The sequence below is a fragment of the Rana temporaria genome, chromosome 11 (assembly GCF_905171775.1).
Source record: "Rana temporaria chromosome 11, aRanTem1.1, whole genome shotgun sequence".
In the NCBI taxonomy this organism is placed as follows: Eukaryota; Metazoa; Chordata; class Amphibia; order Anura; family Ranidae; genus Rana; species Rana temporaria.
In genome coordinates, this window is record NC_053499.1 from 142,372,856 (window position 1) to 142,386,443 (window position 13,588).

Consider the following 13,588-nt stretch of genomic DNA (forward strand, 5'->3'; position numbering starts at 1 on the left):
CTCACTGAACAAAACACCAGCAGCCAATTTAGGTATAAAATACTCTGTAATAAAGTGTTAATTCTCTATAAATATATTAAAGTAGAAATATAAATGGGCAGCATTATCAGTTCATGTAGTTGTAACTCAAGGTGCATCTGGCATCCGCTCAATCTGGAGTTCCGCCCCTTTTCTCCATACTGGCTTCAGTTCAGGATTGTTCTAAGCTTCGACGTGGCCCTTACGGTGGTCCAATTCGGTGGCGCACTAAAAATAAATAAAAGAGAAGTATTGACCATTTTATGTTCTGGATCTACACTGGGTGGGGGGAGAGTACAGATCTACACTGGGGGGGGAGGGGGGGTACAAAACACGGCGGATCAACAAACTCGGCAATCAATCAGAAATTTGATGTTCTCTAACTAGCATCAGCCTGACCAGATGCCCTGGGTTACTGCACGCTGCGTTCACCTTTTGTTGGCTGAAGAGGCACTGCACTATGTTGCGTTATGGCGCTCCGCAGGGGAGGGACTGGGTAGAGCTAGGTCGTGGCGCTCAGGAGCAGGGGAGGGAATGGGTAGAGCTAGGTCGTGGCGCTCAGGAGCAGGGGAGGGAATGGGTAGAGCTAGGTCGTGGCGCTCAGGAGCAGGGGAGGGAATGGGTAGAGCTAGGTCGTGGCGCTCAGGAGCAGGGGAGGGAATGGGTAGAGCTAGGTTGTGGTGCTCAGCAGCAGGGGAGGGAATGGGTAGAGCTAGGTCGTGGCGCTCAGGAGCAGGGGAGGGAATGGGTAGAGCTGTGTTGTGGTGCTAAGCCGGGGTCGGACTGGGCCAAGCTCTATCGTGGTGCTGAGCAGTGCCATGTCTAAGCTGAACAAAACCCAACACTTTTATTTTTGTTGCGATCTGCTGGAGATTTAACTTCCTTTGTGTTCTCCAAGGAAACATAGATGACAAACACAGAGGGCCAGATTCAGAGAGAGATACAATGGTGTATCTCTGACTTACACTGGTCGTATCTATGCGCCTGATTCATAGAATCAGGTTACGCATAGATATGCCTAAGATCCGACAGGTGTAACTGTGTTACACCGTCGGATCTTAACTGCATTTTAAAAATGGCCGCGGGGGGCGTTCTCGCTGATTTACACTGAGAAATATGTAAATCAGCGAGATACGCCAATTCACGAACGTACGCGGACCCGACGCAGTGTTGTTACGACGTTTCCGTAGCGGTTTTCCCGGCGTATACTTACCCCTGCTTCTATGAGGCGCAGCCAATATTAAGTATAGCCGTCGTTCCCGCGTCGATTTTTTTTTTCTTTTACGTCGTTTGCGTACGCGGATTCAGAAACCCGCGCGCCGCAAGTTACGCTCACGCCAAAACCACTGACGTCCTAGCGACGTCAGTGGTAGCAATGCACGCCGGGAAATTTCACGGACGGCACATGCTCATTTAAATCAGCGCGGGGACGCGCCTGATTTAAATAGTACACTCCCCCTAGCCGCGGAATTTGAATTCCGCCGGGGGTTTTACGATCCGCCGCCGCAAGTTTGGAGGTAAGTGGTTTGTGAATTACCCACTAGCCTCTCAAACTTGCGGCAGCGGATCTTAAATCACATAGATCAGCGGATCTATGTGAATCTGGCCCAGAGCCTCTGACCAATTTCCACCCTGCCTAGCAGGAGTTTCACTTTAACGAAGTATGCACACATACCTGAGCTGGGAGCTTTTCTTCGCACAGATGTGTTCCTGATTCCGCGCGGTGAGGGGGTGTCACTCTTTGAAGAAACACAAATGAGTCATTATAGATGCATCATTGGGACTTTTCATTCTTTCAGTATGTCTGTGAAGGTTCTCATGTATCTCAGGATTTGGTATATAGTGGTATAAGTAGTAGCCCTGGTCATGGTGTGTGTGTGTGTGTGTGTGTGTGTGTATATATATATATTGTATACTTTGTTGCTCTGTGTTAATTTTATCTGGTCTGCTCTGAGGGGGTTTTCCTGTCCAATGTGGACATTATTACAAGCCGATAGGAGGCCCCAATGCTGCTGGGTACCATCTACAAGGTTAAATATTGAATACTATGTGCTTGCCCATCATTACCACTATAGTGAAGGTGTGTTAGGGGTATTGGCGCTGCCTAATGGGCTATCAGATCGTCAGTACTTGGCACTGAACAAGTAGAATGACGCCTAATGTCTTGCGTGCCGTGTATATGTGTGCGGTCCCTTGGCTGCACACATATACACAGCACGCAAAACATTAATCGTCACTTTACTTGTTCAGTGCCAAGTACCGACGATCTGACAGCCCATTGGGCAGCGCCAATACCCCTAACACACATGCACTCTTACCACTAATGTCCTAATAGGACACTTGAAACGGGGGACAGCAGCCACTTTTTTCCATTTAGCGCTGATACTATTACCTTTTAAATTACTTACTAGTGCTGATAACATTCCAGTGGCGCGTCCACATGTTAAAAGCAGTAGAGGCTGCCAATCAAAACTCCCCTGCTCCATTCCTTGTAGGGGACATCAGGTCCTGGGGGGCTAGACTGCTGCCCGGGCTGTCAACTATACACCACGTTAACATATCTGAGATATTTCTGGTTGCGTTGTTCTAGTTTTGATGGAGTTTTTTTTTTACCTTCTAGTCAGTTTAGTATGTAAAGCAGGGGTCGACAAAATCCGGGCGCCAGGTCGCAATTGCAACAAGAAATTGTGACCTGGTGCCCGCGCCGGCCGGTAATTGATCGCGCGGCGGGGGCGCACAGAGGCACAGGATCTGTGTCTCCGTGCGCACGGCGGGCCCGCGGCGGCCGGTAATTGAGGCCGCGGCCTTGTGAAGTCCCAAGCTCTTCCTTCTGTGAGTTGTGACCTTCTGTGAGCTGGGGCCATCTGGTGGTGGCCGTTGGCATTACAAGTTAAACGGCTTTCTAATGTGTAATCTTTCACTATTTTTCACTGCCATCTCCTTCCCTCTAATTAGAACCCCCAAACATTATATATTTTTTTATTCTAACACCCTAGAGAATAAAATGGTGATCGTTGCAATACTTTCTGTCACGCCGTTTTTGCCAGCGGTCTTACAAGCGCACTTTTTTGGGAAAAAATACACGTCTTATTTTTTAATAAAAAAAAAAAAAAAAACAGTAAAGTTATCCCAATTTTTTTTTTATTGTGAAAGATAATGTTACGCCGAGTAAATTGATACCGAACATGTCACGCTTCAAAATTGCGTCCGCTCGTGGAATGGCGACAAACTTTTACCCTTTAAAATCTCCATAGGCGACGTTTAAAAAAAATCTACAGGTTGCATGTTTTGAGTCACAGAGGAGGTCTAGAGCTAGAATTATTGCTCTCGCTCTAACGATCGCGGCGATACCTCACTTGTGGTTTGAATACCATTTACATATGCGGGCGCTACTCACGTATGCGTTTGCGCTTGTCGGGACGGGGTGCGTTTTCTGGCTCCTAACTTTTTTAGCTGGCTCCTAGATTCCAAGCAAATTTGTCAAACCCTGATGTAAAGTCTGCATAGTTTCTGATAAAACATGGTGCAGGTAGCTCATTTTAGGGAGCCTAGGTTTCTGGAAGCCCATTATGTTCCATCACCCATATGCCACCTTACGTACCTCTGATGTCTCTGTGCTGGACGATGGTGGTTGTTCAATCTTCCTGCTGGGTGCTCCTAGTTCCACGGCTCGGACTCGGTCTCCAAAGCGAAGGGAGCAGAGGGACTCGCTAACATTCCTTTCAGCTGGGGACACCTGAGTAGAACAGAGGATAGAGGGGGCAAATTATTGTTTTGTTATGAAGAATGAGAGTGCCAAATGTCTGATCAAAGTCCAGTAAGTTTTTTTTATTGTATGTGATAGAGAAACCAAATGCATTTCGGGGGCAGAAATCCCCCTTCATCAGGGCTGAAGAATAAGACAATAGAACACAAAAAAAAATGCTGGTTTTGAAAAGTCCTTGTATAGGGTATAAATTCAGGTTAAAGTGTGTGTGTGTGTGTGTGTGTGTGTGTGTGTGTGTGTGTATATATATATATATATATATATATATATATATATATATATATATATATACACACACACACACTGTATGTGTGTATGTATATATGTGTGTGTGTGTGTGACATGGTGCCTGGACTGAACTTGGTGACGTCAGCGGAGAGCAGACTTCAGTCCGCTCTCTGCTGAAAACGGGTCACAGGAGTGCAAAACGAATTGCACTCATGTGATCCATAGGAGAAGTACAGCCAAAAGAGCTTTGGCTGGACTTCACCTTCCTTTTTAAAGTGAACGTAAACCCTCACATATACCCAGAAGTGAACAGCCTCAGATAATACACATAATACATAATGCCCTTTGATAACGTCACCTATGACGAAACATGTCAGGGCGGAGCCATGCACTGACGTCACCACGTTAACGTGACCCCGGAAGCACGGGTGTACGTTTTTATTGTGCCGGCAATTTTAAACTGCTTTTTTCGTGTATATGCTACACAATTTTTTAATAAACCCGAGTACATATGGTATTTCACGATCTCGAGCCTCTGGTTCCTTTTTTTTCCCTCTGTGGATTCTATGGGATGCTGAGACCTGGAGCGGGTCATTGAGGAGAGAGGATTATCAATGTGAGCTCGGTGGGGATTGTTTTAGATCGGCACAGCCTGCAGCCCCAGGGATTTCTCATCGAATCGGGGTCAAAAAGGCGTAGCAATTCACCATCTAACAGGGGGTCCATTCAATCTGGCAAGAGCAATTACTTACCTTTCTTGCTGGTGTACCCTTGAGGATTTGGGTTCCGTTTCTATCAACTTTATCTGAATCGGTGGTTGTTCACTTTTCTGATTACCATTTGAAATTGGACATTTTCTCCTTATCTTCATTTAATTGATGTTTGAACTTTTTATATTTACATAGTATTTGATATCAGGTTTTCACTTAAGGAAATCATAATTTATGTATGTACTGAATCAACCTTATTTCACGTTTTTTGATTCACATACACATTACAATCAGGTTGTGTGTTTTGTAGAGCAACCTATTTTTCCTGTTTTTTTCCATTTTGTTACATGCATATCACATGTTTTTTTAGGTTTGCAGCTTTTTATTAATTTAATACCATATCAATTATTTACTCATTAATTTCATTAATGTTCCACTATTTATTTCCTTAGCGCAATATATCCCCCCCCCCCCTTTTTGAATACACAGGGATTAAACAAATCTCCCTACATACATTTAATATGTATATTTTCTGTCTTCAACTTGCTATATTCTTTAGAAAGTGCACATTGTATTAGAGATTTTTCTCTTCCTGTTCAGCACTGTGAGTGGATTCTTGGCATACAGCTGATTGGAGGAAAGGCACACACCCCCACCCCACATAGGCCAAGGAAGGAATGTACAGAACTGTGCTGTGACAAGACAAGCTCTCTGCTAATCTGTTTATAGCAACCCCCCACAACACAAATTTTAGGCTGGTTTTATCTCTTTGACGGAGCACTTGTCAGAAGTTATCATGCTGATAACAGAAGAACGGAGCAGCAGAAACACACAGGACTTAGTGCTTTGGAGAGAAATAAGAAAACCCTAGAGATAGATGTGCCCAGGTCGAATTTCATGAATCAGGTTTACATTCACTTTAAGCAGAGTTCCACCTGTAAATATGCTATGCTGCCACTAATGCCAAGTTGGGATAGAGAGCAAAGAGTGCTCTAGCATTTTTGACTTACTTGTAAGAGGAGAAGAGCCTTGCCATCTCGGCTGAGTGGCTCCTGCAGTAGGTAGGTGAGCTTGGAGTTCCGATACGGAATGTGGGCCTGATTGGAGCGCAACGCTGAGAATACGTCACCAAGCGCAGACAAAGAGCGGTTGATGCATTGAGCCTCCCGAAGACGATCCCCAGCGGCACCTGAACGCGATACCCTCTCTGATCCTGCCAGATCCACCAGATAGAGCTTCCCTGGAGAAGGAGGATCAAGACTCATCATCTCACAGCACTGCATGTGGCCCATACTAAGCACCATCATATACCGGGATTTGGCATTATGTGAGGACACCCCCACCAGACCCATATACAGTGCCATATACCCTGCTTTGTGTATGGGTGGATGTGAAGGACTTTTATGCAATTGCCTATATGCTTCAGTTTAATTCTCTCCCTGCTATTTTAATGTCTGTGTGTTATGTGTAGAAGGTGATTTCATGGGGACACGAATTACTCATTCCTCTGCATAACAGACTGTTGAAATGTTAATGTCCCACCCCCAGCCAGCTCTCTATTCTAAAGGGTAATTGATCTATTGTGTGTGTGAAGAAGACCTGTGTTTACCCTTAAGAGATGTGTATTGTATCGTCAGGCTAAATGATTAGATAATTGTCTCATGTTAATTATTCTGATTGCTTTGTTGTAGTAATTAACTTCACTGATGTCATTATCTAAAGAAATGTGCCTTGTCAGGGTCGGCTCCAAAGTGTCTACCTATAATCTGTATGGGAGCCCCCAGTGTGTGGAAAGGGGGTGGAGATTTCATTGTTCTTTGATTGATGATTAGCTTGTAAACTGTATATAACTAGCAGCATGCTGCCATTAAAGTGTGTCTTGTTCCAGCATTAAGCTTTGGCTCATGTATGGTCTTTTATGGGAAGAAGGGAATGCTTGACGGGGATATTCTCTACTACCGTCACAGTGGACTTACCCGCCAGACCCACCTAGTGCACAAGTTACCAGGTTCTGCATATAAGAGGGAATCCCTGCCAGACCAACCTAGACTGTCATCTCTTGGGCTCTTGTGTATAAAAGAGGATTACCCCCCAGACCAACCCAGAGCGCATTCTACCAGACTATGCTTACGGAAGAGGACTCCACACCAGACCCACCTACAGTGCCATCCACCTGGTTCTGCATATAAGAAATGACTACCTGCCAGACCCACCTACAGTGCCATATACTGGGCCGTGCATATAGGAGATAAATACCTTCCAGACTCGCCTAAAGTGCCATGTACTGGGCTCTGCATATAAGAAAGGGCTCTGCACCCAACTTGCCATCTACTGAGCTCTTCATATAGGAGAGGAATATTTGCATAGAGTTCCATGTACTGGGCTCTGCATATAAGAGGGGGCTCCCTGTCAGACTAACCTAAAGCTTTTTTTTTAGCGGGCTCTATGGGTAAGAGAGGAAACCCCATCAGACCAACACTGAGTGCCATTTACTGGACTTTTGCGTAAAAGAGGACTCGCTGCCAGGCCAACCTCATTCCACCAGGCTCTGCGTATAGAAGAGGACTCGACGCCAAATCCATCTACAGTGCCACCTGGCATGCTCTGCGTATAGAAGAGGACTCCCCTCTAGATCCACCTAGAACTCAATCTACCGGGTTCTGATTTTATGAGAAGACTTCCCTCAAGACCAACTTAGCGGGCCATCTACCAGGCTCTGCCTATATGAGATGACTCCCCTTCAGACCCACCTAGAGTTTCATCCATCGGGCTCTGCTGCGGATAAAAAAAGGAAACCCCGCCAGACCTACCTAGAGTGCCATCCACTGGATTCATTTATTAAAGCTGCCATCAATAAGCCTTTAGCATTTGACCTACCTGTTGTACAGATGCCAGTGCTGGTTTCCCGACCCCTGGCAGTAAGAATAAGGAGAGCGTGGGAGCGGGAGCTGTGTGTGTTTAGATTGGTTTGTTCTGTGGCTCGTTGTTTGTGTCCAAATTCCAAGATCTGCAGTGACAACAGGAAAAAGGAGTAAGTAATCTGAGCACTGGGAGATCAGTCTGGGGGTTGTGAGATGAAAATACCCCATGGGGCTCTATATGGGCCTCTGGGGCTCGTAAGGTGAAGATGCTCCATATGGCTCTAGAGGGGTCTCTTGGGGTTGTGAGGCAAGGATCCCCCCCCCTGCATGGGGCTTCTAGGGCTTGTGTGGTGATGATACCCAGGGGCGGACTGACTGACAACTCATGGGGCCCCCGGACAATGGGAGATTATGGGGCCCCCAGGCAATAGATTATGGGGCCACACAGTATACACACAGAGGGGTAGATTCACGTACCTCGGCGCATTAATACGCCGGGCGCAGCGTATCGAAGATACACTACGCCGCCGCAACTTAATTTTTTTTTTTCGAATCCTCAAAGAATTCACGCCGTAAGTTACGGCGGCGTAGTGTATCTTTGGCGGCGTAATGGCGCGCCATTCAAATCTCTGTGATGGGGGCATGTTTTATGTAAATACGTTGTGACCCGACGCAAACAACGTTTCTTTTTAACTGCGCATGCGCCGTCCGTGGGGGTATCCCAGTGCGCATGCTCGAAATTAAACCGGAACAAGCCAATGGTTAGGACGGTGACGTCATTCTACGCAAATCCCGATTCGCGAACTACTTACGCAAACGACGTAAAAAATTCAAAATGCGAGGCGGGAACGACGGCCATACTTAACATTGAGTACGCCTCAGAATAGCAGCTTTAACTATACGCCGGAAAAAGCCGAACGCAAACGACGTAAAAAAAAAGCGCCGGCCGGACTTACGTTCGTGGATCGCCGTAACTAGTTAATTTGCATACTCAACGCGGATTTCGACGGAAATGCCACCTAGCGGCCGCCGAAAAATTGCAGCTTAGATCCGACGGCGTACTAAGACGTACGCCTGTCGGATCTAGCCGAGATGCCGTCGTATCTTGTTTTGAAGATAAAAAACAAAGATACGACGTGCAAAATTTGAAATTACGCAGCGTATCAAGAGATACGCCGGCGTAATTCTTTCGTGGATCTGCCCCAGAATATACATACACAGTATACATACACTCAGAATATACATACATACACTGAAAAGGTACTGGAGTGGCAGGGCAGCTATAATCTTGGGATTTAAAAAAAGAAAACACAGATTTTGACATACTGTCCCTGGTTTTACTGAGGCTGGCAACCCTGATGGGGCCCCCTAGTGGCATGGGGCCCTCGGGCAGTGCCCGAATGGTCAGTCCGCCCCTGACGATACCTCAACAAATAATTCACTGAGCTGATTTTATGCAATAAGCTTGCTGCTCACCTTATTAATGTCCTGTATGCTGTGGACACTCTGCTGCGTCAGACCCGGAACATAGAGCTCACCAGTACTGCCTGGAGATATCTTTATATCTAAAGAGGCGTTACTGTCGGCACCCAGCAGGTCCCTGTACCAGAAAGAGGAGCTTAGATTATTTAGAGATTAACATCATCCCCCTGCCCCAGGTTAAGGCTCTGATCCTCCACTCCAGGTCATGGCTGCCATCATGCCTCCCTTTAAGCTATGGCTTCTGTCATCCCACCCCACTGCAGACCATGACTGCTATTATGTTCCAGGTTACATCTGGACCTCCCCACTGCCACCGCAGACTCCCATGTTACTCCAAACTATGGCTTTATCCAACTGGGACGTGGTCTAGAAACTACTACACCCATCATCTTTTTTTTTCTTTACCCGGACAGCTATCTAATCCATTAAACTGTGATCACTACACAAAACACCAACCCCCATCATCCTCTGGTATCCGCTCTTACCGCAGTGACTCGTTGTAGATCTCAACCATGCTGACGCTTAGATGGTGCTCCCAGGAATCGGATCGCTTGCTGACCTCAGAGAGGAGAAGGCGCAGCGCTCGCTGGTTTATTCCTGGATTAGCGTGAGGACCCTGGAGGACCAAAAACGTATATAAGCCACTCTTCCTTTACAATTCCATCATTCCCACCTACCTGGCCTCCCTCTACAATCCCCCCCATTTGTACCCCTCTGACCTTCCACTAACCCCCCCCCCCTCGCATCTATATAACCTTCCTTCAAGATCCCCCCCACTTCCTCTACAAATCCCCCACTTGCACCCATCTGACCTTCCTCTACCATACCCCCATTCCTACCTAAGAAGCTATCTTACCTTCCTCTACAAACCCTTCCACACTCATCTGACCTTTCTCTACAATCCCCCCACTAGCACCTCTCTGATCCTCCTCTACAATCCCCCCCCGCATATAGCTCCCCCAACCTTCCTCTACAATCCCCCTCCCTCATCCTCCCTCTATAATCCCCCCCACTCGCACCTCTCTGATCCTCCTCTACAATCCCCCCCCCCCTACATATAGCTCCCCCAACCTTCCTCTACAATCCCCCCTCCCGCACCTCCCTTATCCTCCTTCTATAATCCCCCCCACTCGCACCTCTCTGACCTTCCTCTACAATCACCCCCCACATATAGCTTCCCCAACCTTACTCTACAATCCCCCCTCCCGCACCTCCCTTATCCTCCTTCTATAATCCCCCCCCACTCACACCTCTCTGATCCTCCTCTACAATCCCCCCCCCACATATAGCTCCCCCAACCTTCCTCTACAATCCCCCCTCCCACACCTCCCTTATCCTCCTTCTATAATCCCCCCCACTCGCACCTCTCTGATCCTCCTCTACAGTCCCCCCCCCCCACATACAACTCCCCCAACCTTCCTCTACAATCCCCCCTCCCACACCTCCCTTATCCTCCTTCTATAATCCCCACCACTTGCACCTCTCTGATCCTCCTCTACAATCCCCCCCCACATATAGCTCCCCCAACCTTCCTCTACAATCCCCCCTCCCGCACCTCCCTTATCCTCCTTCTATAATCCCCCCCACTCGCACCTCTCTGACCTTCCTCTACAATCCCCCCCCCACATATAGCTCCCCCACCCTTCCTCTACAATCCTCCCCACACATGACCCTTCCAGCCTTCCTCTACAGTCCCCAAACGCATGTGACCTCCCCTACCTTTCCTCTACAATCCCCCCACACACGCAATTTTCCCAACCACCCTACACACATCCTCATCTAACTTTCCTAAAATTACTCCACACACACCCTCCCCAGCTCCCCTGACCTTTCTCTACAACCCCTGCACAGCTTCTTCAACTTCCCCCTGCAATCCCCCCACACCAGGGCCATTTGAAGGAATTTGGGGGCCCCAAGCAAAATGGACAACGACATTTGTTTTCAAGTTGAGAAGCGGGGGGGCCGGTGTGTTGCTGAGAGTCTTTTCAAGTTGAGAAGTTGGGGGTACATTTCACGTTCAGAGGCAGGGGGTTCGGTCGCTACTGACTTCTTAGTTCTTCCTCGTCCCTCATCCTCCTTCCTTCTCCCATGCAGCAAGCGAGTTGCAAGGGGGGGACCCAGCAGGCCAGCTCGGGGGCCCAAGCAATTGCTTGGTTTGCCTGTCCTGTCGCAGAGGCCCTGCCCCCCACACAGACCCTCTCTGACCATCGACTACAATCCCTTCACACACAGCCTCTCCGGATACTCACCTCCATGCTGTAAGTTTTACCAGAACCCGTCTGACCGTATGCCAAAATACAGACGCTGTAACCGTCCAAGCAGGATGTGATGAGTGGAGACACTTCTGTGAAAACCTGACAAGAGAAAAGGTCCAGTATTATATATTAGAAGATAGTACCACCTCAGCCGTCACTCCTTGCCCATTCATATATACACACACAGCACAGCCCCAGCCGTCACTACGCCCTCGCCATTCCAATAGTGTACAATATACAGAACTGCCTCGGTCATCGCTCCGCCCACGCCAATCACCTCTCCCATGATGCTGACACTCTTCACTCTCTTCTCACCTCCACTTCTGCAGTCTGGCTCCAGTGTCACTCCACGCTCCTCTTCTCACCTCCCCTTCCCCAGTGTCACTCCGCGCTCCTCTTCTCATCTTCCCTTCCCCAGTGTCACTCCGCGCTCCTCTTCTCACCTTCCCTTCTCCAGTGTCACTCCACGCTTATCTTCTCACCTCCCCTCCCCTCCAGTGTCAGGCCACGCTCTTCTTCCACCTCCCCTTCCCCAGTGTCACCCCACTCTCCCCTTTTCAGATTCACTCTGGATTTTTGTCTCCCTTTCCCCGCTGTCACTTTACGCTCTCCTCTCATCTCCCTTTCCTCAGTGTCACTATATGCTCTTCTCTCACCTCCTCTTTCCCAGTGTCAACCATGCTCTCCTCTTCTCCCCTTCCCCAGTGTCCCCCGTGCTCTCCTCTTCTCCCCTTTCCCAGAGTCACCCGTGCTCTCCTCTTCTCCCCTTCCCCAGTGTCATCCGAGCTCTCCTCTTCTCCCCTTCCCCAGTGTCCCCCGTGCTCTCCTCTTCTCCCCTTCCCCAGTGTCCCCCGTGCTCTCCTCTTCTCCCCTTCCCCAGTGTCAACCATGCTCTCCTCTTCTCCCCTTCCCCAGTGTCCCCCGTGCTCTCCTCTTCTCCCCTTTCCCAGAGTCACCCGTGCTCTCCTCTTCTCCCCTTCCCCAGTGTCATCCGAGCTCTCCTCTTCTCCCCTTTCCCAGTGTCCCCCGTGCTCTCCTCTTCTCCCCTTCCCCAGTGTCCCCCGTGCTCTCCTCTTCTCCCCTTCCCCAGTGTCCCCCGTGCTCTCCTCTTCTCCCCTTCCCCAGCGTCACCCGTGCTCTCCTCTTCTCCCCTTCCCCAGTGTCACCCGTGCTCTCCTCTTCTCCCCTTCCCCAGTGTATCCCGTGATCTCCTCTTCTCCCCTTCCCCAGTGTCACCCGTGCTCTCCTCTTCTCCCCTTCCCCAGTGTCATCCGAGCTCTCCTCTTCTCCCCTTCCCCAGTGTCACCCGTGCTCTCCTCTTCTCGCCTTTCCCAGTGTCACCCGTGCTCTCCTCTTCTCCCCTTCCCCAGTGTCAACCATGCTCTCCTCTTCTCCCCTTCCCCAGTGTCCCCCGTGCTCTCCTCTTCTCCCCTTTCCCAGAGTCACCCGTGCTCTCCTCTTCTCCCCTTCCCCAGTGTCATCCGAGCTCTCCTCTTCTCCCCTTTCCCAGTGTCCCCCGTGCTCTCCTCTTCTCCCCTTCCCCAGTGTCCCCCGTGCTCTCCTCTTCTCCCCTTCCCCAGTGTCCCCCGTGCTCTCCTCTTCTCCCCTTCCCCAGTGTCACCCGTGCTCTCCTCTTCTCCCCTTCCCCAGTGTCACCCGTGCTCTCCTCTTCTCCCCTTCCCCAGTGTATCCCGTGATCTCCTCTTCTCCCCTTCCCCAGTGTCACCCGTGCTCTCCTCTTCTCCCCTTCCCCAGTGTCATCCGAGCTCTCCTCTTCTCCCCTTCCCCAGTGTCACCCGTGCTCTCCTCTTCTCGCCTTTCCCAGTGTCACCCGTGCTCTCCTCTTCTCCCCTTCCCCAGTGTCACCCGTGCTCTCCTCTTCTCCCCTTCCCCAGTGTCCCCCGTGCTCTCCTCTTCTCCCCTTTCCCAGAGTCACCCATGCTCTCCTCTTCTCCCCTTCCCCAGTGTCATCCGAGCTCTCCTCTTCTCCCCTTCCCCAGTGTCCCCCGTGCTCTCCTCTTCTCCCCTTCCCCAGTGTCCCCCGTGCTCTCCTCTTCTCCCCTTCCCCAGTGTCCCCCGTGCTCTCCTCTTCTCCCCTTCCCCAGTGTCACCCGTGCTCTCCTCTTCTCCCCTTCCCCAGTGTCACCCGTGCTCTCCTCTTCTCCCCTTCCCCAGTGTATCCCGTGATCTCCTCTTCTCCCCTTCCCCAGTGTCACCCGTGCTCTCCTCTTCTCCCCTTCCCCAGTGTCACCCGAGCTCTCCTCTTCT

At 49.6% G+C, this 13,588-nt stretch overlaps 1 protein-coding gene across 9 annotated transcripts in view; it reads right to left on the reverse strand.

Annotated features, from left to right (window-relative positions):
* Positions 1–27: 27 nt before the first annotated feature.
* Positions 28–13,588, reverse strand: part of KIFC3 (kinesin family member C3) — a 54,531-nt gene continuing 40,970 nt past the window's right edge. For all 9 annotated transcript variants that reach the window (XM_040329248.1, XM_040329247.1, XM_040329249.1 and 6 more), the window contains 8 exons: positions 11,315–11,419; positions 9,551–9,681; positions 9,060–9,183; positions 7,600–7,729; positions 5,733–5,962; positions 3,620–3,754; positions 1,694–1,757; positions 28–246 (listed from right to left, as the gene is read on the reverse strand). In XM_040329248.1, the coding sequence (XP_040185182.1) occupies positions 221–246; positions 1,694–1,757; positions 3,620–3,754; positions 5,733–5,962; positions 7,600–7,729; positions 9,060–9,183; positions 9,551–9,681; positions 11,315–11,419 (945 nt within the window). In that variant the 3' untranslated portion in view covers positions 28–220. The remainder of the gene's footprint in view (positions 247–1,693; positions 1,758–3,619; positions 3,755–5,732; positions 5,963–7,599; positions 7,730–9,059; positions 9,184–9,550; positions 9,682–11,314; positions 11,420–13,588) is intronic.